The 27302-nt window shown below is 44.7% G+C and overlaps 1 protein-coding gene across 1 annotated transcript in view; it reads left to right on the top strand.

Moving 5' to 3' along the window:
- Nucleotides 1–14606: 14606 nt before the first annotated feature.
- TXNRD1 (thioredoxin reductase 1) overlaps nucleotides 14607–27302 on the top strand; it is a 138819-nt gene continuing 126123 nt past the window's right edge. The window contains exon 1 of the mRNA XM_025462356.3: nucleotides 14607–14720. Coding sequence (XP_025318141.3) covers nucleotides 14633–14720 — 88 coding nt within the window. The 5' untranslated portion in view covers nucleotides 14607–14632. The remainder of the gene's footprint in view (nucleotides 14721–27302) is intronic.

Raw genomic sequence — 27302 nt, 5'->3', positions numbered from 1 at the left:
AGGCTCCTTCCATAGTTTGGCTGTTGTGGACATTGCTGCTAGAAACATCGGGGTGCAGGTGTCCCGGCATTTCACTGCATCTGAATCTTTGGGGTAAATCCCCAGCAGTGCAATTGCTGGGTCGCAGGGTAGCTCTATTTTTAACTCTTTGAGGAACCTCCACACAGTTTTCCAGAGTGGCTGCACCAGTTCACATTCCCACCAACAGTGCAAGACGGTTCCCCTTTCTCCACATCCTCTCCAACATTTGGAATGTTGTTTCCTGCCTTGTTAATTTTCCCCATTCTCACTGGTGTGAGGTGGTATCTCATTGTGGTTTTGATTTGTATTTCCCTGATGGCAAGTGATGCAGAGCATTTTCTCATGTGCGTGTTGGCCATGTCTATGTCTTCTTCTGTGAGATTTCTGTTCATGTCTTTTGCCCATTTCATGATTGGATTGTTTGTATCTTTGCTGTTGAGTTTAATAAGTTCTTTATAGATCTTGGAAACTAGCCCTTTATCTGATAGGTCATTTGTAAATATCTTCTCCCATTCTGTAGGTTGTCTTTTAGTTTTGTTGACTGTTTCTTTTGCTGTGCAGAAGCTTTTTATCTTGATGAAGTCCCAATAATTCATTTTTGCTTTTGTTTCTCTTGCCTTCTTGGATGTATCTTGCAAGAAGTTGCTGTGGCCAAGTTCAAAAAGGGTGTTGCCTGTGTTCTCCTCTAGGATTTTGATGGAATCTTGTCTCACATTCAGATCTTTCATCCATTTTATCTTTGTGTATGATGCAAGAGAGTGGTCTAGTTTCATTCTTCTGCATGTGGCTGTCCAATTTTCCCAGCACCATTTATTGAAGAGACTTTTTTCCAGTGGATAGTCTTTCCTGCTTTGTCAAATATTAGTTGACCATAGAGTTGAGGGTCCACTTCTGGATTCTCTATTCTGTTCCATTGATCTATGTGTCTGTCTTTGTGCCAGTACCACACTGTCTTGATGATCACAGCCTTGTAGTACAACCTGAAATCTGGCATTGTGATGCCCCCAGCTATGGTTTTCTTTTTTAATATTCCCCTGGCTATTCGGGGTCTTTTCTGATTCCACACAAATCTTAAGATTATTTGTTCCAACTTTCTGAAGAAAGTTCATGGCATTTTGATAGGGATTGCATTAAATGTGTAAATTGCCCTGGGTAACATTGACATTTTCACAATATTAATTCTTCCAATCCATGAGCATGAAATATTTTTCCATTTCTTTGTGTCTTCCTCAATTTCTTTCAGACGTGTTCTGTAGGTTTTAGGGTATAGACCCTTTACCTCTTTGGTTAGGTTCATTCCTAGGTATCTTATGCTTTTGGGTGCCATTGTAAATGGGATTGACTCCTGAATTTCTCTTTCTTCAGTCTCATTGTTAGTGTATAGAAATGCCACTGATTTCTGGGCATTGATTTTGTGTCCTGCCACATTGCTAAATTGCTTTATGAATTCTAGCAATCTTGGGGTGGAGTCTTTTGGGTTTTCTATGTACAGTATCATGTCATCGGCGAAGAGGGAGAGTTTGACTTCTTCTTTGCCAATTTGAATGCCTTTTATTTCTTTTAGAGGTTTTTCAGAAGCTGCCTGTAAGGAACACTTTTTTTCTCAGAGTTCAGTAGCCCACATTTCACTCGAGTCTCCACAGGTACTTTTGATAGAGCTTGTAATGCAGGTAGGTGAGAGGTGAGTGGAAAGCTGCTCTCCAGGAATGCTGGTTGTTCACACTTCACTACATACCATTTCCATGGCCCTTCCACTCCTGTGGAGATAGCTTTTACCTCCCATAGGTGAGAGGCTAGTGGAAAGCTGCAGGGCAGGAATGCTTGTACCTCATTGTTCAGTACAGTGCCTTTCTATGGCACCTCCTCACCTGAGTGGAGCTAGCTTCTAATTCCTATAGGTGAGAGGCTAGTTGAAAGCTGCGTTCAAGGATGCTTTTTTCTCAGAGTTGAGCACAGGACTTTTCCATTGGGCCTCCATACCTCCTGTGGACGTATCTTCTTACTCCCTTATGTTAGAGGCTTCTCAGAAGCTGCCTCCAAGGAACACTTTTTTTTTTTTTCTCAGAGTTCAGTAGCCCACAGGTTCACTCGAGCCTCCACAGGTGTTTTTGATATAGGTTCTAATGCCAGAGGGTGAGACGGAAGTGGAAAGCTGCACCAAGTAACGTTGGTTGCTCACAGTTCACTACATAAATGCTCATTACACAGCATTTCCATGGCCCCTCCACTCCTGTGGATATAGCTTTTACCTCCCTTAGGTGAGAGGCTAGTGGTAATGTGCATGGCATGAAAGCTTGTATCTCAGAGTTCAGTGCATTTTCATGGTACCTCCTCACCTACAGTGGTGTTAGTTTCTAACTCCCATAGGTGAGAGGCTAGCTGAAAGCTGTGTTCAATGAATGCTTCTTTCTGAGAGTTGAGCGCAGGACCTTTCCATTTGGTCTCCACACCTACTCTGGACATAGCTTACATTAGGAAGGCCTGAGCCTCAGAACTCAGGCCAACTCATTTCCAATGCGCCCCACAGCTGCTGGGGAGGCGGGGTCTCACAGGCCTTTGGGAGAGGGAGGCCTATGAGTGAGCTTAGTCAGGGGGAGCTCTGTCCTCAGAGGAAAGTAGCCTGCTTTCCCTTGTGCTCCCCCATCACTGCTGAGACACCTGTTCACACTCCCTAAGGTGAGAAGCTAGCCACCAGTGGGTACTACAGGAAGGCCTAGGTGCCCTAGAGGTGGACCGTGCCTTCCAGGGCCCCTCCAAAATTCCTGAGGAGCTGGCTTCTCAAGCTCTTCCTGGAGAGCCCTGGAAAGCTGCCCTCACAGGACGCTTGGGCCCAGGGTTTCACAACAGCGAGTTCCATTTGCTCTCCGGCCTAAGGTGGGGTCAGGGCCTACCTCCCAACTGGTAGGGGCTAGCTGAAAGTTCAGGAGGTTGCATGGTCTTTTCACCTCCACAGCAATTGTGGAGACAATGTGCTAACTCACCCCGGTGACAGACTTCTTGTAAACTGAAGGCCCAGAAAGCTACTTTCTGAGTGAAAAGTACCTGGACTCTCCACTCTCTCCAACACCATGCCTGGAGCTAGCTGCTAAACTCCCTCAGCTGTGAGGGCTCATTTAAAGGTTCCCTAAGGGAGGGCTTGGTTCTCAGACAGAAGCCCACAGCTTTGCCACTGCCCAGACTTGTCTGCCGGGCTGAGAGATTCAACTTTCCTCATGGAAGGCACCTGTGAAGAGCTACACTCAAACTGTAATGTCCCAGATGCCCTACAGCAGTTTTGGACCACCCCTCCAAACTTTCTGGGGAGACAGGCTTAAACTCCCTTCATTGAGTAGTTAGCCTTCTGAGAAGGCCTGAGCCTCAGAACTCAGGCCTCCTCATTTCCATTACCGCCCTACAGATGCTGGGTAGGCAGGGTCTCAAAGGTCTCTGAGAGAGGTACAGTGGTGAGCATACTAGTCAGGTAGAACTTTGTCTTCAGAGAAAAACAGCCTACTTTCCCTTGGTGTTGCCACCACTGCCTCGACCCGTGTTCCACCTCCCTGAGGTGCAATGCTAGTCACACAGTGCACTCCAGCAACACCTATGTCACCTAGAGGTGGATAGCACCTTCCAGGCCCCTCCAAACTTCCTGAGGAGCTGGCTCCTCAAGCCTTTTCTGAAGAATTGAGTGGAAAGTTGACCTCATGGGATCCTTGAGCCATTGGGTCTCCAGCCTAAGGTGGAGCCAGGGCATACCTCCCACCTGGGAGGGGCTAGCTAAAAGTTTCATTCAAAAAGCGCTATTTCCTCAGCATTTAGTCTGTCACATGGTCTCTTCACCTCCACACCAACTGTGGAGAGGGTGAGCTAAGTCACCCAATGACAGACTCATTGTAAGCTGAAGGCATGAAAGCTGCTTTCTCAGTGAAAAGTTCCTAGGCAGCCTCGGTGTCCTTCGAAAGATGAATGGATAAAGAAGATGTGGTCTATGTATATAATGGAATATTACTCAGCCATTAGAAACGACAAATACCCACCATTTGCTTCAACGTGGGTGGAACTGGAGGGTATTATGCTGAGTGAAGTAAGTCAATCGGAGAAGGACATTCTATGTTCTCATTCATTTGGGGAATATAAATAACAGTGAAAGGGAATAGAAGGGAAGGGAGAAGAAATGGGTAGGAAATATCAGAAAGGGAGACAGAACATAAAGACTCCTAACTCTGGGAAACGAACAAGGGGTGGTGGAAGGGGAGGAGGGCGGGGGGTGGGGGTGAATGGGTGACGGGCACTGAGGGGGGCACTTGACGGGATGAGCACTGGGTGTTATTCTGTATGTTGGCAAATTGAACACCAATAAAAAATAAATTTATTATTAAAGAAAAGTTCCTAGGCTCTCCACTTCCCCTCCACCACCAAGGTTGGAGGTACCTGCTAACCTCCGTCAGCTGTGAGGACGCCTTGGTTCTTTGAATGAAGCCCACAGCTTCATTCAAGAAGCTGCCCAGGCTTATCTGCTGAGTTTCTACTTTCCTCACGGAAGGGACCAGTGGAGAGCTGCACTCAAGGAACTATGGTGTTACAAAGGCCCTCCAGTGCTTTTGGACTGCCCCCCAAACCTTATGGGGAGAGGGGATTAAAGTCCCTTCATTGAGAAGCTAGCCTTCTGGGAAATCCTGGGCCTCAGAACTTAGTCCAGCTCGTTTCCATTGTGTCTTCACAGCTACTGGGTAGGCAGGGTCTCACAGGCCTCTGAGAGAGGTCTAGTGGTGAGCTTAGTCAGGGAGAGCTTTATTCTCAGAGGGAAGTAGCCTGCTTTCCCTTGGTGCCTCCACCACTGCTGAGACCCATGTTCCAACTCTCTGAGGTGAGAACCTAAGTCACAACCTTAGGTTCCCCTACAGGTGCACAGTGCCTTCCAAGGCCCCTCCAAACTTCCCTAAGAGCTGGCTTCTCAAGGAAGGGCAGCCAGTGGAAGGCTGCCCTCATAGGACCCTTGGGCCCAGGGTTCAGGACAGAGTGCCATTGAGTCTCCAGCCTAAGGTGGAGCCAGGGCATACCTTCCACCTGGGAGGAGCTAGCTGAAAGTTTCATTCAAGGAATGCTATTTCCTCAGCATTTAGTATGTCAGATGGTCTTTCTACCTCCACACCATCTATGAAGAGGGTGTGCTAAGTCACCCTGGTGACAGACTCCTTGTAAGCTGAAGCCATGAAAGCTGCTTTCTCAGTGAAAAGTTCCTAGCCTCTCCACTTCCCCTCCACCACCAAGGCTGGAGGTACCTGCTAACCTCCGTCAGCTGTGAAAGCTCCTTGAAAGTTTCCCTCAGCGAGGCCTTGGTTCTCTGAATGAAGCCGCACAGCCTTTCCACTGCCCAGGCTTGTCTGCTGGGATGAGGGGTTTGACTTACCTCAAGGAAGGAGCCAATGGAGAACTGCACTCAAGGAAATGTGGTGTCCCAGAAGCCCTCCCAATGCTTTTGGACCACCCCACCAAACATTCAGGGGAGACAGGTTTGAACTCCCTTCTTTGAGAAGCCAGCCTTCTGGGAATGCTTGAGCCTCAGAACTCAGCCCAGCTCATTTCCATTGCACCCCCACAGCTGCGGGGTAGGCAGGGTCTCACAGGCCTCTGAGAGAGGCCTAGTGGTGAGTTTAGTTAGGGAGAGCTTTGCCCTCAGAGGAAAGTAGCCTGATTTCCCTTGGTGCCTCCACCACTGCTGAGACACATGTTCCAACTCCCTGAGGTGAGAAGCTAGTCACAAAGGGTACTCCAGGAAGCCTTAGGTCCCCAAGAGGTGGACCGGCCTTCCGAGGCCCCTCCAAACTTCCTGAGGAGCTGGTTTCTGAAGCCCTTCCTGAAGAAGTGAGTGGAAAGTTGCCCTCATGGGACCCTTGAGCCCAGGGTTCGGGACAGAGAGTGCCATTGGGTCTCCAGCCTAAGATGGAGCCAGGACATACCTCCCACTAGGGAGGGGCTACTGATAGTTTCAGTAGGTCGCATGGTCTTTTCACTTCCACAACTGTGGAGATGGTGTGCTAACTCACCTCAGTGATAGGCCCAGTGGTGAAGACCAGGAAAGCTGCTCTCTCAGTGAAAAGTACCAGACCTCTCTACTGCCCCTCCACCTCAAAGGGTGGAGCTGGTGTTAACCTCCCTCAGCTGTGCGGGCTCATTGAAAAGTTCCCTCAGGGAGGGCTTGGTGCTCGGACTGAAGCTGACAGTCCTTCCACTGCCCATGTCTATCTGCTGGGGTGATAAGTTCTACTTTCCTTAGAGAAAAGGCTAGTAGAAAGCTGCATTCAAGGAACTATGGTGTCCCAGAGGCCCTCCAGCACTTTTTCACTGCCCCTCGACACCTTGTGGGGAGACAGGTTTGAACTCCCTTCATTGAGAAGCTAACCTTCACGGAAGGCCTGAGCCTTAGAACTAAGGCCAGCTCCTTTCCATTGTGCCCCCACAGCTGCTGGGGAAGCAGGGTCTTACAGGCCTCTGGGAGAGACCTACAGGTAAGCTTAGTCAGGGAAAGCTTTGTCCTTGGAGAAAGGTAGCCTGCTTTCCCTTTGCACCACCACCACTGCTGAGACAGATGCCCCAGCTCTCTGATGTGAGAAGCTAGTCAGAAGGTGCATTCCGTGAAGGCCTATATCCCCTAGAGGTGGACAGTGCCTTACGGGACCCCCCCAAACTTACTGAGGAGCTGGGTTCTAAAGCCCTTCATTTAGAGCCAGTGGAAAGAACCTTGTGCCCAGAGTTCAGGAGAGTGAATTCCATTGTGTTTACAGCCTAATGTTGAGCCAAGGCCCACCTCCTACATGGGAGAGGCTAGCTGAAAGTTTCATTCAAGGAACACTTGTTTCTCATTGTTCAGTATATCGCATTGTCATTTCACTTTCACAACAACTGGAGAGAGGTGCTAACTCTGTCCAATGATAGACCTGGTGTAAGGTGAAGGCCAGGAATGTTGCTTTCTCAATGAAAAGAACTGCCTCTCCACTGCCCTTCCTCCACCAATGCTGGAGCTCACTGCTAACCTCCCTCAGTTGTGAGGGCTTGTTGAAAGGTGCTTTCATGAAAAGCTTGGTTCTCAGTGTGAACCAGACCACCTTTCCACTCCCCGTACAGATTCCTGTTGACATAGGGTCTACCTCCTTTATGGAAGAGGCTAGTGGAAAGTTGCATTCAAGAAACTGTTGTCAGGATGCCTGGGTGGCTCAGTGATTGAGTGTCTGCCTTGGCCAGGGGCATGACACCAGTTTGTGGATCCAGTGCCACATTGGGCTCCCTGTGGGGAGCCTTCTCTCTCTGCATATATCTCTGCCTCTCTCTGTGTCTCTCTTGAATAAATAAAATCTTTAAAAAAAAAAAAAAGCTGTTGTGGGGTAAGGGGCAAGATGATAGAAGAGTAGGGGTCCTCAACTCATCTGGTCCCACAAACTTACCTAATTTTCAAAACATCCTGAACACCTACGAATTTGACCTGAGATTTAAAGAGAGAACAGCTGGAATGCTACAGAGAGAAGTTTTCACTTCTAATGTAACCAAATTTCACCAAAGAAGACATACATGTGGCCAACAAGCTCATAAGAAAATGTTCTGTATCACTTGCCATCAGGGAAATACAAATCTAAATAAACCACAATGAGATACCACCTCACACCAGTGAGAATGGTGAACATTAACAAAACAGGAAACAACAAATGTTGGAGAGGATGTGGAGAAAGGGGAACCCTCTTGCACTGTTGGTAGGAATGCAAACTGGTGCAGCGACTCTGGAAACCCGTGTGGAGGTTCCTCAAAGAGTTAAAAATAGAGCTACCCTATGACTCAGCAATTGCACTACTGGGTATTTACCCCAAAGATATAGATGCAGTGAAACACCAGGACACCTGCACCCCAATGTTCATAGCAGCAGTGCCCACAATAGCCAAACTGTGGAAGGAGCTTCGATATCCATTAACAGATGAATGGATAAAGAAGATGTGTCTATATATACAATGGAATATTACTCAGCCATCAGAAAGGGTGAATACCCACCACTTGCTTTGATGTGGATGGAACTGGAGGGTATTATGCTGTGTGAAATCAGTCAATTGGAGAAGGACAATCATCATATGGTTTCACTCATACTTGGAATATAAGAAATAGTGAAGGGGATTATAAGGGAGAGGAAGGGAACTGTGTGGGAAAAATTAGAGAGAGAGACAAATCATGAGAGACTCCCAACTCTGGGAAACTAAGACTTGTGGAAGGGAAGGTGGGTGGGGGGATGGGATAACTGGGTGACAGGCACTGAGGGAATGACCACTGGGAGTTATACTATATGTTGGCAAATCGAACTTAAATAAAAGAAATGTAAAGAAAATAAAATAAATGTAACAAAAAAAACAAAGGACCATCTAATTCTATAAACTATTCTCCCTCAGTCCTGGAGCTTTCCAGTGCTGCTTGTTCAGTAAACTTGCTCTTCCCTTGTTCTTCCAGCTGGTCTTCTGGGGAGGGGGTCTTCTGTGCTGGTTCTCAGGTGTGTGTGCCTGGTTGGAGATGTTCCACCCCTTGCCAGGTGCAGAGCTCTGTGTGAGCTGTTTATCCTGTGAGACCTTTGTTCCCTAGAGGCCCCAACTCTCCCAGGTGCAAGGTGAAAAGAAGAGAAAAAAATGGTGGCAGCCAGGTTGCCAGGTCTGTAGTCAAGCTCCCCCCCGGGTGACTAACTGCAGTCTCCCAGTCCACACTGGCCTAGATGCTCCTTGGGGCAGATGCAGGTGCACTAATCTGCACAGCTTCAGGGGTGTCCAGCAGCAGGAGAGTTCTCGCTGTCCTGTGCCCTCCCCACTTCCCCCTGTCCCAGGGAGAATGGAGGGTAGCTGGCTCTGTCCCCTTCTGCACCCTCAGATCCAGGACCCTGTGCCCCTGGACCCATGCTCCCAAGGGCCGCCTCGCCCAACAGACAGCTGCCTCTGTCTGTTGCCAACCTCTAGGGTAAAGGGCGCTCCAGAGCTGGCCCCCTGATTAACTGGCATCTCCCAGATGCCCTTGCGTCGCTCCAGCCCTTTACCAAGTTCAGTCCACGGTTTGCAGTATGCTTTCCCCGAGGCGCCCGTCCTCTTATAGTGACTCTGGGAATCTTGAGGCTTCACTGCCCTCCTGCGATTCTGCCTGATTTCCCTAAGCACTTTTGCATCAGGGCAAACTGAGGTGCGGATTTTTAAAGTTCCTTCTTGTCCGGGGCTGGGCTTTCCTGCCCCGGAGGTTTTCTCAGCTCTGCTTTAGCACTGCTAGTCATGGTTCCCCTCCCCGACTTGATTTATTTTTATTTTTTTGCCTTCCTACTTTATTGGGTGTGAAAACTTTTCTCTCTGTAGCATTGTAGCTGTTCTCTCTTTACATGTCAGGTCGAATTCGTAGGTGTTCAGGGTGTTTTGAAAGTTATCTAGGTAAGTTTGTGGGAGCAGATGAGTTGAGGGCCTCTACTCTTCCACCATCTCTCCAGTCTCCTAACTCCCTTATGTCAGAGGCTATTTGAATGCTGCAGTCAAGGAATGCTTGCCTCTCAGAGTTTAGTATATCACTTTACCATTGCACCTCCACACCAACTGTTGAGATAGGATCTAACTCCCATATGTTAGAGGCCAGTTTAAAGTTTCATTCAAGGAACACTTGCTTCTCAGAATTAAGTACAGCGCATTTCAATTGCACCTCCACATCTACTTTGAGAGAGGTTCTAACTCCATTCTGTAAGAGGCTAGTTTAAAGCTGCATTTAAGGAACTCTTGTTTCTGAGAGTTAAGTACAGCACATTTCCATTACGCCTCAACACCTTCTGTTAGAATGGGTTCTAACTCCCTTATGCTAGTTGAAAACCCCAATCAAGGAACTTTTGTTTCTCAGACTTAAGTACAGCACATTTAGGTTGCACTTCCACATCTACTATCAATATACATTCTAACTCCCTTGTGGTAGAGGCTAGTTGAAAGCTGCATTTAATGAAAGGTTGTTTCTCAAAGTTAAGTATGTCACATTTCCACTGCACCACCACACCTACTGTTGAGATAGGATCTAACTTCCAGGGACACCTGGGTGGCTCATCAGTTGAGCATCTGCCTTTGGCTCAGGGCATGATCCCGGGGTCTGGGATCAAGTCCCGCATCAGGTTCCTTGTGGGGAGCCTGCTTCTCCCTCTGCCTATGTCTCTGCCTCTGTCTCTCTGTATCTCTCATGAATAAATAAATAAAATCTTTAAAAAAAAATACCCACCCCCTTTAAAAAAAAAAAAAAGATCTAACTTCCATATGTTAAGGGCAGTTGAACGTTTCCTTCAAGGAAAGCTTGCTTCTCAGAATTAAGTACAGCACATTTCCATTGCACCTCCACAACTACTGTTGAGATAGCCTCTAACTCCTTTATGTGAGAGGCTGTTTGAAAGCTGCATGCAAGGTTATATATAATCACTTTAAAATGGACAGTGGAAGGATCCCTGGGTGGCGCAGCGGTTTGGCGCCTACCTTTGGCCCAGGGCGCGATCCTGGAGACCCGGGATCGAATCCCACGTTGGGCTCCCGGTGCATGGAGCCTGCTTCTTCTCCCTCTGCCTGTGTCTCTGCCTCTCTCTCTCTCTGTATGACTATCATAAAAAAAAAAAAAAAATTTAAAATGGACGGTGGAGTTGGCATGTTACTCAAGCAGAAAGTGCTAATAGCAGAGACATTATATCTAGGAAAGTTGTTTTAAAATGTAAATTTCACAGCAAATCCAAACAACTGGAAAACTAAAAAAACTGGAAGTTTTTTCAATGTGTAATTGATGACCAATGTTAGGCTTTTCAATGCATAATTGATGGTGGATGTTGTGTAATATTTTCACAGTGATTTTCTTAGATACTGAGCCATGTGCTGAGGACACAGAGGTGAATTAGTCACATACCTGCCCTTAACACATTCACCATGGTGTAGGGAAAGGAGCAGGAGACCAAGGTACCACAGGTATCTCCCCAGGTAGGGCTGGGAGGAGCAGGTGGATTCAGGGGTTTAGCAGGTAGAGTAAGTAGAACCTGGTGGGCTAGGGGTGGCCTCTGACCATGGGACCAGAAATAGGCAGGGGGAGGACGGTCCAAGCAAGGCACACAGAGTTACATGGAAAGAGAAATTCCTCTTCTGGATAAAGGATGTACTGTACCCAGATTGTCAACACTCAGAGATTAAATTAAATAAATAATTGTTGAACCTTAATTGTTGTGACTTTAAGACTTTGTTCATAAGCTCCATTTATGGAGTAGCCCTCTGAGGTGCACTGATGGTTTAAGATAAATGAGATGTTCTGACTTTGACCTGACAGCAGCTTTGACATTAATCATCCCAGAACGATAATTATAAGTATGGTAACAGTGAGGGTGGGCATCCATAAGTTACTATCTGGTGGTCTGCAAGTGATGCCCTGCACACAACAGGGGATCCATAAGTATTTTCTGCAGGAATGAATGAATACTGCTCCAAGATCACCAATTTGTACCTCAAAGAACAGAGTTGCCTTTTTATTGGATGGGGGGACATACAGGTTTGGGGAGGGGACAATCTGTTTGGACACTTTAGGTATGAGAGGTTTCTTAGACACTCAGGTGCAGATGACAGGACAGGAAATGTGAATTTGGCAGATGGCCCAGAAAGCTTTGAGACTGGGTGAAGTCACCAAGGGAGCGAATGCAGATTGAGAATGGGGGGGAAGGGCAGAGAAAGTTTAAGGACTGAGCCCTGGGCACTTAAATACTAAGTGCTATGGAAAATGGGAGGCAACCAGCAAAGGAGACCCGGAGGGGCATCTTCAAGCTCAGAGGAAGGGAAGAGTGTGGTATTCTAGAAGCCAACAGTTGCAAGAAGGAGAGAATGACAAACGGGGGTCACATGGGATGGATGGGTCACATAAGCCAAGGACTAAACATCGACTGTTATTGAGTGAAAAGAGATGCCCTCTCTTTTGATGCACTTTAAACAGATCTTATATAATTAAATCAACACTCAAAATATTTCCCAAAGAAGAGTCCTTCCATGTATAGAGATTGGGGATTGCAATATCACAATGATTATATAAGTTAGTAGTTAAGAGCAGAGGCCCTGGGGATCCCTGGATGGCTCAGTGGTTTCATGCCTGCCTTTGGTCCTGGAGACCTGGGATCGAGTCCCACATCGGGCTCCCTGCATGGAGCCTGCTTCTTCCTCTGCCTGTGTCTCTGTCTCTATGTGTCTCTCATGAATAAATAAATAAAATCTTAAAAAAAAAAAAAAGAGCAGAGGCCCTAAAGTAAGGAGACCTGGATTTGTATATCAGGCTTTGTGAATCTGGGCAATTAATCCACAAGCCTCAGGATTCTCACTGTAAAGTAGGAATAGGGCAGCCTGGGTGGCTCAGCGGTTTAGCGCCGCCTTTGGCCCAGGGCATGATCCTGGAGACCCAGGCTCAAGTCCCACGTCCGGCTCCCTGCATGGAGCCTGCTTCTCCCTCTGCCTGTTTCTCTGCCTCTCTGTGTGTGTGTCTCTCATGAATAGATAAATAAAATATTTTAAAATAAATAAAGGCAGCTGAAAGAACTAAAACCCCAACAGTCACTTCAGCAGTCCAGGATGGCGTAGCAACGGTTGACCTTGACCAGAAATTCTTTGTCTAGGCAGCTAGGCAGGTGACAGTGTGCCTAAGATGTGTTTTTAAAAAAAGAAAAAATAAAATAAAATAGGAATAATGGTTGTCCCTACCACACAGGGCTCTTGTATAGGTAACATAAGGTGAAGGTGCCAGGCTCATCTTAGCATCCAACAAATTGTTGACATGTGGTAAGATGACTCAGGCAAGCATGTGACTGTCAGCTTCTGTTGCATAGATATTTTTTAAAAATTTTTGGAAAAGCCATCATTTTAGTTTAATGTGTGCTTTAAATAGGGAAAAAGAAAAGACAACCACAATTAGAATTTTGTTGACAAAATATGTAGTAATTTTAGCATAAGTTGAATAGCATGTTTTTTTTTTTTTTTTAAATCTCTGAAATAATCAGCCCAACTGCAGAAAGGAACTGTGAGCTGGCTCACCAAGGGAGCGAACTTTTCTTTGCCTTTGAAAGTTCCCAGCTTGATTATATTACTGACCATCATGACAGATTGCAAACAACTGGATGAGGTTTTCCAGCTCCACTTTGGCTTTGTGTAGTGTGTTTTTAAAAGGTTTTGGTTCAGCCTTTGCTTTCTGTATTTAAGCAAATAAACACCCAACATTTTCCAAGAGCATTTTGACTCTGGATTGCACCCAAGAAAAGCAGGAAATAAGCTTGCACACAAATCCAGATGCAAACAAAGAGCCTGCACCACTACCACACATCTAATGACCAAATGTGTTCACTAAATCTCAGCTGGGATGGAAGTTCCTCAAGAACAGGAAACATGTTTCAGACACCCTGTAGCCCTAGAACGAAGCCAGATATGGGCTGGATGCTTCACATATGGTAATTCATTGAAAGAAGGGAAAACTAAGCACTGCCCTGAGAACAATGACCCCACCTGATGTGGCACAATGTGGTTTTGGTGTTAAAAATCAGTCTTGGGTAGTATGGAACTCTCATTCCTTACCACTGGGAGTACAAATGGGCACCACCATTCTGGAAAGCAAGAGAGAGCCTTAAAGCTCTAAAAACAAAGATACTCACTGTCATCTTATTCATTATATTTTAAAATAAGAAATGAATTAAATGTCCATCAGTAGAGGACTAGGTAAGCCTAGTACAGTAGCTCTATTGAGAGGACTTTTTTTTTTTTTTTAGATTTTATTTATTTATTCATAAGAGACACAGAGAGAGAGAGGCAGAGACGCAGGCAGAGAGAGAAGCAGGCTCCATGCAGGGAGCCCGACGTGGGACTCGATCCCGGGTCTCCAGGATCACGCCCTGGGCTGAAGGCGGCGCTAAACCACTGCGCCACCCGGGCTGCCCGAGAGGACGTTTTTAAAAAAAAAGTCTATTTATTTATTTATTGAGAGGACGTTTTTTAAAAAAAGTTTATTTATTTATTGAGAGGACTTTTTTTTTAATTTTTATTTATTTATGATAGTCACACACACATTGAGAGAGAGAGAGAGAGAGGCAGAGACAGGCAGAGGGAGAAGCAGGCTCCATGCAGGGAGCCCGACGTGGGACTCGATCCCGGGACTCCAGGATCACGCCCTGGGCCAAAGGCAGGCGCTAAACCGCTGCGCCACCCAGGGATCCCCCGAGAGGACGTTTTTTAAAAAAAGTTTGTTTGTTTGTTTGTTTGTAGAGAGAGAGAGAGAGAGCGCGCGCAAGCAAACAGGAGCCGGGGTGGGAGGGACAAAGGGGTAGGGAGAGGCAGGCTCCCCACTGAGCAGGGAGCCCAATGCGGGGCTCGATCCCAGGACCCCAAGATCAGGACCTGAGCCGAAGGCAGACGCTTCATCAACTGAGCCACCCAGGGGCCCCTGGTGAGAATATTTTAATATGAAAAAAATTCACCTGCTTGAAAGAGAGGAGGCGGGACGTCAGGGTGTGACCGCCCCCCCCGCCCGCCCGCCCCCCGCCGGCAGGGGGCGCGCGGCCTCCGCTCAGGGGCCGTCCGCCGCGAGTTCCCAGAGGCCTCCGCGGGCTATGGGCTGCGGGAAGAGCAAGGTGAGGGCGGGCGCCCCGCCCCAGCCGGAAGCCAACGGCCGCCGGGGCCCGGGCAGCCAATCGTCAGGTACGAGCGTGGGCGGAGGTGCGGCCTCAGGGCGCGGGGCGTGCGGGGCCGGGGGGCGCCCTCCGAGCGGCCTCCCCAGGTGGGCGCCCCAGGACCTGCCCCGAGACGGCTTCCCGCGAGCGAGGCCGGGGCGGTGTCGGGGTGCCCTGGGCTGCTCCCTTGTTCCAAGCACCGTGTTTCGAAGGGGAATTCCCCCTCACCTCTCAAGGAGTGGCGGGCGGGGGTACAGAACCAAAATCCAAGGAACTTAAGGGCCGTTTTAACCGGAGATCCTGAATTGGTGGCTCGTGGGGGGGGGGGGGGGGCTCGTGCACCCCTTTGCCCACGCACACCCTCCGCCTTGGAGAATCTTTTGTTCTTTGTTGTTTAAAGATGTATATAGTCACGAGGGACACAGAGGCAGGGACCCGGGCAGAGGGAGCAGCAGGAGCAGCAGGCGCCCTGCGGGGAGCCCGAGGCGGGGCTCGATGCCGATCCGGGACCCTGACCTGAGCCAAAGGCAGACGCTCAACAGCTGAGCCACCCGGGTGCCCTTCTCCTGCCCTCCCCGGCCTTCTCCACCTCTTGAGTCTTAGGCATGTTTCTGACCGCGATGGCCCACTCTCTCCAGGACTCCGGCAGGGGAAAGGCGCTGGGATTCCCTCCACTTTGTAGATGACGGTGACGGTGCCTAACAGGTACTAAGCACGGTTTCAAGCCCCCCACGTGGATGATCTTGTGTCACTTTACCAGCAGCACTAAAAGACAGCACAAAAGGATGATGAAACGTGCCCAAAGTTCCCCAGTAGTAAGCGGGAGCGCTGGGATAGGTGCAACGTTTGACTCCAGACTCCATCAAAATCTTCGTGCTGACCTCGGCAACTCCCAGATTTACAGGTGTTAAAAGCGAGACATAAAAGAGTCACTTGCCCAAAAGATGGAATTGTTAAATACCGCAGCACCTGTCTTCCTGTGGCTTATAATTTAGTGACAAGGCAGCATATGGCGAAGGGCTTAGAGGAATGGTAAAAAAACAGCCAAGTGGGGAAGGCGAATCTCTTGGAAGAATTAGGATTTGGCTCCGGTGTCTGAGTGGGAAGCGGCTGATAAAAACCATTGTGGAGACACTGAAGGTGCTTATCCTGCTGGAATTTAGGACTTGAGGTGGGAAAAGGGAGAATGGGAGAGAGGCAGCTCCTACTCAAGATCAAGCAGCTGATGTGTGGTAATCACTTGAGTTTCTTCACAATGGAATTTGAGTAGCTGTGTCCCAAATTAACCTTTCCTTTCCCAGTTTCAGGATTTTTCCAGTGTCCATGTGCTATCATTTATTATTTAACTACATCCCCTTAAAAAAATACTTTTGGATCGAAATATACTGTACATTACAGAAAAGAGCAGCTAGAACCCAGCTAAAGAAACATTTCCTGCCCCCCAGAAACCCACCTTGTGCCTCTTACTCTCATACCAAGGGCAACCACTATGATTCCTAATAGCATAGTAGTTTCACCCGTTCTACATTTACTTTTTGAAATAAATTGTTTTAAGCACTAATCTGTGAAAGCACTGCTTTGTTTTAGATATTTTCTATACACGCCTACATATGCGTCCTATTGAAATTTAAAATGTTTTTCATATGTCACCTATAAACATTCTAGAAGCTATCTTCCTTGAGTGCCACTAATAATCTGCACACCAAATTTGTGACATGCCAGACCACATGTTACCCCCAAATGTGAAATTACATGGCTAGGTTTCAAGGAACTGACTTTCCTAAATGAGCAGCCAGAAATTAATGTGAAGTTTCTCACAATCTGGGGCAAGTTGTAATGATGAAGCGTGTGTTGATTAAATGACTCTTCTACTTAGCATTTATTATGTACCAGGCACTAACAACTCAGGAATGAACAAGGCATGACCTCAGCCCTGGAACTTGCAGTCCAGTGGAGAGCAAGGGTTTGGAAAATGCTGTATCATCATGTGTAATCATAAAGATAGATCGTTGAGATGCTGGGGAAGAATGGTAGAGGGAGTTAACTTCTGAGTGCTTAGAGTTTAATTTGGACTCCTGCCATGACACATATTCCATTCTATTTTAATTAACTGGTAAATGCTTATTTTTCCCCGCTGGATTTGTGAGGGTTAGGAATGTGTTTTGTTCATTATTTTGTCGGCCACAGTCCTTGACACGCTGCCTTACACATGGTTAGGACTCAGTAAATGTGTCCATATGCTCCATACGGCAAAGGACAACTTTTTGTGAGAAACTTTCCGAAAGCCGATGTTACTAACGTTGACCTGCGTCACGAGCATGCTCTCAAGGCGCACACGTGAGTTGTATCTTTCCATAATGTCAGCTTTGTTCGGTCATAAAGCAGGATTAATGTAATTATGAAGCAGGTTCAGGATTCCAAATTCAAAGACATGTCCCGATATCATTAACTTGGCTTCTTACATGGCACACAAAGCAGAACGTAAGTCACACGGTAAACAAGATAACAGTGGGTAGAAGTTAACAAACTAAACGTGAATTCAGCCTGTGAGCCCACGGTAGAGTCTGGTCCGGGTCAGCTCTCAGCACTTACTGCTTATGATGTTCGAGCAATGAAGGATCTCACCTCTGTTCAGAGATCAATCAGGAAGAGCCTTTGGTGGCAGCTGCCTTTTTAAAGAGGCCAGACATAAAGGGGTCATGTCTGAGGATAGTTTGCAGCAAAAATCCTCCCTTTTCAGAGAGATTTAATTAGTCTTGGGCCCTTGCAGACCTCCTCCACTTCGGCTTATTATCAGTTCTGGGTGTCAGCTGCTGCTGGTCTCAGCGATATCTTGTAGCTGCAGTATCTCAAGTACTTGCGTCATCACCTGACACAGGCCCCTGTTTTACATGAGTGACTCCATTTTGGTTTCTACAACCAGCTTCTCCAGTGAGGCAAGGACACAGTGTTTGCCAGTGTGTCTCCTCTTCTAAGACCACCTGCAAGAGAATTAATTACACAGAGGGTGGGTTATATGTAAGTTAAAAGTTTGTTTTCCTGGCTTCATCCTACTAAATCAAGCCTCATGGTATTGGGCCAGGAATTGCCATGTTTGGTGCTTCAGGTGATTCTGTTTGAACCAAGGTCTGAGAACACAGGAGGGAGGTGTTTGAGCCAGAGTGAACCCACCTTTTACTGGGGAGAGGCTCCTGTCCTTAGCAGTGGGGTTGAGGCTTGGGTGGAGGATGTAATAAGAAATTGAAAGCTGTGGTGTAGAAACTAAGATCATCCTGAGTGACGTGCTAGGAATCTGCAGTCAAAAGTGAATATTGCATAATTTGCTGGATAATTCAAGGGAAAACTTGCTCTTAGCCCACAATAGCCAGATAATTTAAATAAAAGTCTTTAGCCATTGTTTGAATCTTTACACTTGAATGTTCACCTCTTTGTATTAATGTTTTCCGAGTATTTAAAGCTTTTAAATGTGTCCTTTTTAAAAGTATATTTTGGATTTACAATTGGATTAAGCCCTTGAAAGGAGGGATTAATGTGTAACGTTGGTTCTTTTTTTTTTTTTTTTTTTTTAAATTTTATTTATCTATCCATGATAGTCACAGAGAGAGAGAGAGAGAGAGAGAGAGAGGCAGAGACACAGGCAGAGGGAGAAGCAGGCTCCATGCACCGGGAGCCCAACGTGGGATTCGATCCCGGGTCTCCAGGATCGCGCCCTGGGCCAAAGGCAGGCGCCAAACCGCTGCGCCACCCAGGGATCCCACGTTGGTTCTTTTTTAACCTTCATACAACATCATTGAGCATTTCATGAATGTTCCTTATATCCTGTTCTTTAGCTCAGAGCTTTGCTAGTCTTACATGTGTACAGCTGTAAATCACTATTATGAATCCCTATTTGGTGTTGTAAAACAATTTATTGTTGGTTTAAATGAGAGTGCAAAGGTTTTCAGCTTTCAACCATTAGGGGTGTCAAGAATGCCTTAAAAATGTGCTACCAACTTTCGATCAATATTTTAGTTATTTTTTTGCCATAATTGAATGTATGTGTGTATAGGATATGTATACACACACAGACACTCTTCAGATGTCAGTGTCTATTGAATGAAGAATTGAGCTAAGCAGGTAGTGGGAGGTGGGACAGACTGAGAATCAGCTTGTTATGGGAAGAATGGACACAGTTGAGGGATTGAAAATTTGAATTAACTGCGAAGACAGGCAGGTAACAATAGACAACAGTGGAGACTGGGATGAACAAGGGACAACATGCGCTAAAAGGGGCTCGGCTCTTCTTTGTTGGGTGGGAAGATGACTCTAGTGTTGCTAGATACTTCTGATTTTCTTCAAGAGAAACTAGAAATCCACATATATTGGCTTGTGACTTCTTCCAGTTTGTAAATGTCAGTGATAATTCAGTTAAATAAAACAAAACACTGAGGGCCAAACAAGATACAATTGCAGGTAATTATGGCCTGTGAATATGTCGTGTCAAGCTGGCACACATTAAGGAAAAAAAGATGGGGGATCCCTGGGTGGCGCAGTGGTTTGGCGCCTGCCTTTGGCCCAGGGCGCGATCCTGGAGACTCGGGATCGAATCCCACGTCGGGCTCTCTGCATGGAGCCTGCTTCTCCCTCTGCCTGTGTCTCTGCCTCTCTCTCTCTCTCTCTGTGACTATCATGAATAAATAAATAAAATCTTTAAAAAAAAAAAAAAAAGGAAAAAAAGATGGTGCCTTTTGAAGGTGTAGGAAAAGTAGACAAGGCAGAAAATCTACATTGTTTTCATAGATAGCAACGCAACACAGAGGAACAACTGAATGAACGATGTAGTGACTAAAGTATGATTTTCAAAAAGTTAAAAACATGATTCTTGTAAAAATAAGATGAACATGTATAAAAGTTTATTAAACTGAATGTATGAAGTAATCAGTAGGTGGTAAAGCTGCTGTTTTGAGGGAGAATCCAAGGAATAGAGAATCAGTCAAAGTATTACTGAATTGAATTTTGCTAGTAGTTACAGAACTGGTTAATGTCCTACAGGGCAATAAAACTGTAACCTTTGGTATTACTGGATAGACGTGTATAAGTTAAAATAAAACTTCAGAGTCCCAGGGGTGCCTGGCTGGCTCAGTAGGTAGAGTGTGAGACTCTTGATCTTGGGGTCATGAGTTCAGGCCCACATTGGGTGTAGAGATTATTTAACAGCAACATCTTAAAACAATGACAAAACTTCAGTGTCTGGACACTAATGAACTAGTAAATAACAAAGTCAAGAACAAGCACATTCTCTTCAAGGATTGAATGATCCTTTATTGGGCTTGTTAAACAAACAATGCCCCAGTATGACATTGAAATGGCATCGTCATCCTCTTCCTTTATTTTCAAGTTTTGGATGCTTTTTTTTAAGATCATGGATATTATACCAGAGTTATGGTTACCATGGAGTAATTGCTCACTTACTTAGTGGCATTTGAAGCTGGTTATTCCTCCATCCCCAATGTGCTGCCCAAATTCAACTACTTTTTCAGGTATGTGCCACAGCCTACATAAGGTTTAAACCTCTGTGACCATATTAAAGACTTGCGCCCCTCTATATCCAGTTAATGATTGTTTCGTTGAATACTTTATAACAAAGATTTAATTGGAAGTGGATACAGTACAGTCATGTACTGTACTGTTTTAGGTTCATGGAAGTAATTGTACATATTTGAGCAACGGCTAGTTCTTTGGTTTTTTTTTTTTTTTCTTTTATGTAGGCAGTGAGGTCAAAGAAGTGAGGGGGGTTGCTTGGTAAGCTGCTTTCCACCCCCATCAGGTTTTGTCAGAAATGTTAATACTGGGCTAAACAGTCTTTATGCTGGGAGAGCCAGGAGGCAAGGTTTCCTTGTACCTATTTGCAGTAGGATTCCATGGTATCTTTCTGGATGTGATTTGATTTGCTAGACTGGTAATATGATCCTCAGGATTTGGTGGGGCTGATCTGGCTGGGCAAGAGCGGGTGTCCAAACCAAAGTGAAATGAAAAGGAAGTTAAACTGGGATTGGGTCCTCAGTCAAGTGCAGGGAATAGCAGTAACAGCTCGTTGGTATTACAAAGAGGCAGCTGCGGGTAGAGATTGGCAAGGAGGGAGGAAAAAGCATGGGCCAGTGTGTGTTTGGCAACTGGTTTGGGAGCACAACAGCAGGAATGACTTGCTAAAGCATGTTAATTGTATTTATTAAAACAACCCAACAAAAAGCCAAGTCAATGTCTTTAGCTCTGGGTGTGGGCAGAGTAGTGTGAGAAGGGGAGGGGTAGATTTTTTTTTTTAAGATTTATTTATTTTACTTAATTTTTTTAGAGAAAGTGCATGAGCAGTGGGAAGGGAAAGAAAGGAGGGAGAGAGAATCTTAAGCATCAAGTCTGATGCAGGGCTTGATCCCATAACCTATGAGATCATGACCTGAGCCAAAAGCAAGAGTCCAACACTTAACTAACTGGGCCACCCAGGCACCCCAGGAGGAGGTAGATTTTAAAGAGAATTGTGTGTTGGATCTTTTCTTTTTGCATAGGTACTGATTAGTAATCATTCTCACTACATTGGACCAATCCTGGAGCTCCTAGTGAAGTTTGTTTTAAGAACAAAGGACCTTTTGACAGGGTTAGGTCTCTTTCTAAGCCCTTCTCTTGCATTTGACACATTTTTTCTTCCTGTTCGCTGATCTTGCCAAGCTCCTTCATTCATCTGTTCTTGAACATTTGGTTGTCTGCCTAGAATATTCTCCTTCTTCTCTTTGCTGAGCAAGCTCTCCTTACCCATAAAGACCCATTCCAAGTGACAGTGTTGAGATTCCCCAAGTAGAGTTAGTGTTGTGCCTTGTGGAAAACTATGGCCTTTTCCATTTTCTGTTACAGGACATATAGTGCATTGTGTAGTGCGCTCTACTAGGCTGACTTCCCAGGGTAAGGATGTCTTGCTCAGAGTTGAATTTCCTTTTTGGGATGATGTATCATGACACATAGTAGATGCTCAAAAATAATTGTATCAAGTGAGTCAAGTTTTTTCCATCTCTCTGATTTTTCTTTTACTTTATTGTTTTTTGAGAGAGAGAGAGAGAGAGAATCCATGCACCCACACAAGCATAAGACGGGCAAAGGGAGAGGGAGACAGAGAGAATCTTAAGCAGGATCCAGGCTGAGCATGGAGCCTGAGACAGGGCATGTCTCACGACCCTGAAATCATAACCTGAACCAAAAACAAGAGTGGGACGCTTAACCAACTGAGCCACCCAGGCACCCCTCCTGTCTGATTTTTCTATCCTGGTGAAAGTCAATGGAGGACCATCTTTCTTTCCTTTTGGAAACCTCTTATCTACTTCTCTTTCCCCACCTCTTTGGAATCCTACAAATGGGACATCTCAGGCAGGTAAAATTGTCTTCGTCAATTTTCCAATATACCATATGGAATGTTGTAGTTTCCAGTAATAATTTTTTTTGAAAGGGAAGATAATTCTTGTAAATTAGGCTACATTTCCTCATTCAACACTTAAGCTAACCATCTTATAGACGTTAGGCATTGTAGGCAAATGAGGCGCAGAAGAGGAAAGGGCATGTAACTGGTAAGGCTCCAGTCCTTACTGGAGCCAGGATTCTCACCTAGGAACTAATGCTCTTAAGTACTGTGCCATACTCCTTCCCATAATAGACTGATTAGCCATTTCTAATCTAATGGCAATATGGATCCCCCCTTGAAAGTAAAGCGTTGTGTTATTATGAGAACCAGCCCTAGAATTAAAATAAAACTTTTTGGAGGATTGCCAGTACCTGGAAATAATGGGGAAAGGAGCATGTTTATGTAGTTTAACCTTATATTTAGGGACAAGTAGAATAAAAATCAGTCATAGAAATCCTGAATAGCCCTCAATACCCAGTTTAGGTGGTGAATGCTGAATGCAATGGGCTCACTGATCTGCCTACAAAGCAGAGTAGATCCCTTTATCACTTCATGTCCACAAGACCAATTGTGTCCCTGGAATATAACCTTGAACCAATAGGAAGAACTTGATATAAAACAACTTAGCAGAGTACCTGAGTGGCTCAGTGGTTGAGTGTCTACCTTCGGCTCAGGGTGTGATCCTGGGATCCTGGCATCGAATCCCACATCGGGCTTCCTGCATGGAGCCTGCTTCTCCCTCTGCCTGCGTCTCTGCCTCTCTCTGTGTGTCTCTCATGAATAAATAAATAAAATCTTAAAAAAAAAAAAAAAAAAAACAAACTTAGCTTCCAAGTTAGGTCCCTGATATAGTCACTGTCATGACAGTGATGATGTAGCTAGCTGCTCATTTAGATTATGCTCCACAAGTCACTTGAGAGACAATGGAAAACAAACCTCTAATTCTTGTTGTACCAACAACTAGCTATATGATCTTAGACAATTTCCATAGCACTTTTGCGCCTTGGTTTCCTTGCAAAATAAGGTGAATGGATAAATGTTAAGTCCTTTCCAGCTCTTGGGACGCCAGGGTGGCTCAGCGGTTAAGCGCCTGCCTTTGGCCCAAGGCATGATCCTGGAGTCCCCAGATGGAGTCCCACTTTGGGGTCCCTGCAGGGAGCCTGCTTCTCCCTCTGCCTATGTCTCTGCCTCTCTCTCTCTCTGTGTCTCTCACTAATAAATAAAATCTTAAGACAAAAAGACCTTTCCAGCTCTAATATTCTGTAGATCTGTCTCCCAGAAAAGTTAATCAAATCACCAGATGCATAGGAAATGTATTAATTCCAAATAAAAATAACTAGCATTTTATAGGATCCCACAATATACAAAGGAATTTTGCATGTATTATCTAAGACATATCCTTTTTCTCATCTTGGCTGCTGGAACGCATGCCTGAACAACTAGGATTTTAACTCATTTGCTTCATTTTATGTGGGTATGTCAGTAACTTCTGACATAGCAGGAAGGAGCTTGCTTTAAAGTAATAAATATGCTAAGATCCAAATAATATCTTAATTGCATTTTTTAAGATTTCAGTAGAGGAATATGCATAAATTCAAGTATATTTTTAGAACCCATTCTCTGAGGATAAAGAAGATGTGGTTTATGTATACAATGGAATATTACTCAGCCATTAGAAATGACACATACCCACCACTTGCTTCGACGTGGATGGAACTGGAAGGTATTATGCTGAGTGAAATAAGTCAATTGGAGAAGGACAAACAATATATGGTCTCATTCATTTGGGGAATATAAATAATAGTGAAAGGGAATAGAGGGGAAGGGAGAAGAAATGGGTAGGAAATATCAGAAAGGGAGACAGAACATAGAAGACTCCTAACTCTGGGAAACGAACTGGGGGGCGTGGAAGGGGAGGAGGGCGGGGGGTGGGGGTGAATGGGTGATGGGCACTGAGGGAGGCACTTGACGGGATGAGCACTGGGTGTTATTCTGTATGTTGGCAAATTGAACACCAATAAAAAATAAATTTATTATTACAAAAAAAAAAAGAACCCATTCTCTGAGAAGGCTGATCCTTAAATTCATGTCCCTCTTGTTCATATAAGATCTCTATTGCAGTCTTGTTTTTTCATTTTATAACAACTGCATAGGAAATGAGTGTATCTTTTGAGATACCTTGTTAAATTTTATTTTTTTAATTTTTATGATACAAGTAAAATTGATAGTTTTAACACATGTGTACATAATCAGCATATATTAACAGTTCCATAATCCTGAAAAAACTCTCTTATGCTGTCCTTTTCTGGACACAACCAACCCCCACTTCTAACTTCTGGGAACCACTATCTGTTCTCCGTATAGTTTTGCATTTTCAGGAATGTCATATAAATAGAATTACACAATATATAACTTTTTGAGATTTTTTTTTCCGCACAGTAAAATGCCTTAGAAATTTATCCAATTTGTTGTGTGTAACTATAGTTTATTCCATTTCATTGCATTTATTACATTGCATGAATATGCCATAATTTATTTACCTTTCATTCATTGAAGAATATTTGGAGGGATCCCTGGGTGGCGCAGCAGTTTAGCGCCTGCCTTTGGCCCAGGGCGCGATCCTGGAGACCCGGGATCGAATCCCACGTCGAGCTCCCGGTGCATGGAGCCTGCTTCTCCCTCTGCCTATGTCTCTGCCTCTCTCTCTCTCTCTCTCTCTCTGTGTGACTATCATAAATAAATAAAAATTAAAAAAAAAGAATATTTGGATTATTTCCACTTTTTTGGATTATAAGTAGAGCTGCTATAAATATTTACATAAGGGTTTTTAAAAGTTGAGACATAACTAACGTACCATTAAAAAAAAAAATCACCATTTAAAAATGCATAGTTGGGCAGCCCTGGTGGCTCAGTGGTTTAGCGCTGCCTTCGGCCCAGGGTGTGATCCTGGAGACCCCAGGCTCAAGTCCCGTGGGCTCCCTGCATGGAGCCTGCTTCTCCCTCTGCCTGTGTCTCTGCCTCTCTCTGTCTCTCATGAATAAATTTAAAAAATAAATAAATAAAATAAAATGCATAGTTCAGGTACAACCATGTAATTTTCACTACCCCTAAAAGAAACATTGTATCCATAAATACTAGCCTCCACCCACCCACCCCCACCCCTGCCAGCCCTGTCAGCCACCAATCTACCTATCTCTATAGATTTGCCTATTCTAGACATTTCATAGAAATTGAATCATTGCAGTCTTGTTAAACTTTTTCCCAAGTATTTTATTCTTTTTGAGGTTATTGTAAACGGGGGGAAAATGCTTGCCTAATTTCATTTTCAGATTCATCTATAGGAATATAATCTCATATCTTACAACCTTGCTGAACTTGCTTATTCATTCTAACAGGTGTGTGTATGTGTGTTCTCCTGAGGATTTTCTACAGAGAAGATCGTGTTATCTGTGAATACAAGTAGTTTTATTCATACTTTTCAACTTGGATACCTTTTATTTCTTTGCCTAATTGCCCTGGCAATAACTGTCAATACAGTGTTGAATGGAAATGGTAAGACCAGACATCTTTATCTTGTCCCTGATCTTAGAGGAAAAGCATTCTTTCACCATTAAGCATGATGTTAGCCTTTGTTTTTTGCAGATGGCCTTTATCAAATTGAGAGTTTCCTTCTATTCCTGGTTTGTTGAGTATTTTTTTTATCATGAAAGGTGGTTATTAATTTTGTCAAATGTTTTTTCTGCATCTATTGAGATGATCATGTAGTTTTTGTTTTTTATTTTTTATTCTTTTTAAAAAATATTTTATTTATTCATGAGAAACACGGAGAGGCAGAGACACAGACAGAGGGAGAAGCAGGCTCCATGCAGGAAGCCCAATGTGGGACTCGATCCCAGGACTCTAGGATCATGCCCTGAACTAAAGGCAGATAGATGCTCAACCACTTAGCCGCCCAGGGGTCCCTTGTTTTTTATTCTGTTTAAAAATGATTACATCAATTAATTTTTTAAAAGATTTTATTTGTTTATTCATGAAAGACACAGAGAGAGAGGCAGAGACACAAGCAGAGGGAGAAGCAGACTCCCTATGGGGAGCCCGATGTGGGACCTGATCCTCGGACCCTGGGATCATGCCCTGAGCAGAAGGCAGATGCTCAACCACTGAGCCACCCAGGGGTTCCTCAATTGATTTTTTCATATGTTAAATCAACCTATGCAAAGTTAATCCTGGGATAAATTCCACTTGATGATTGATACATAATTATTTCGATTATGTTGCTGGATTTGGTTTGCTAATATTTTGTGGAGGATTTTTGTGTGTATAGGGAATATTGTTCTGTGTTTTTCTTTTCATGTAATGTTCTTGTCTAGTTTTCAAGGTAATAGTGGTAATCATAAAATGAGTTGAGAAATGTTCTTTCCTTTTCTGTTTTTTGGAATAGTTTGTGAAGAATTGGTGTTAATTCTGCTTTGGATGTTTGTTAGAGTTCACTAATGAAGACATCTGAGTCTGAGCTTTTCTTTGTGGGAAGTTTTCTTGGTGATTCAATTCTCCACTAGTTATAGGTCTGTTTAGATTTGCATTTCTTCTTGAGTCAGTTTGGGTAGTTACAGGGCATCTAGTACATTGGCATATAACTGATACGGGTTTTTCTTTTAGACCATTAATATGGTAGATTATATGTATATATTTTAAAGATTTTATTTATTTATTCATGATAGACATAAAGAGAGAGAGAGGCAGAGACACAGACAGAGGGAGAAGCAGGCTACATGCCAGGAGCCTGACGTGGGACTCGATCCCAGGACTACAGGATCACGCCCTGGGCCGAAGGCCGGTGCTAAACCGCTGAGCCACCCAGGGATCCCTATGGTGGATTATATTGATTGAGTTTGAATATTGAACCAGTCTTGTATCCCCAGGATAAACACCCTGGGATCATGACCTGAGCCGAAGGCAGATATTTAACCAACAAAGCCACACAAGCACCCCTCATTGGCTATTTTTTTTTTTCTCATTGGCTATTCTTAACACTCATTAGGTCACATAAAGAATATGAAAAATGCAGAATATTTTCTGTATAAATGTTTGAAGCATGTTTATTGAAATTATGAGAATTAATGGTGTAGTATAGGTGAGATCTTTTTAGCTAGCTCTTAAGTGGTATGTAGTAGGAGTGTGTGTGTG

Source organism: Canis lupus, chromosome 10 (genome assembly GCF_003254725.2).
Source record: "Canis lupus dingo isolate Sandy chromosome 10, ASM325472v2, whole genome shotgun sequence".
Classification (NCBI taxonomy): domain Eukaryota; kingdom Metazoa; phylum Chordata; class Mammalia; order Carnivora; family Canidae; genus Canis; species Canis lupus.
The sequence above is the reverse complement of the archived record's forward strand: the minus strand, read 5'-3'. Positions and strand labels throughout refer to the sequence as shown.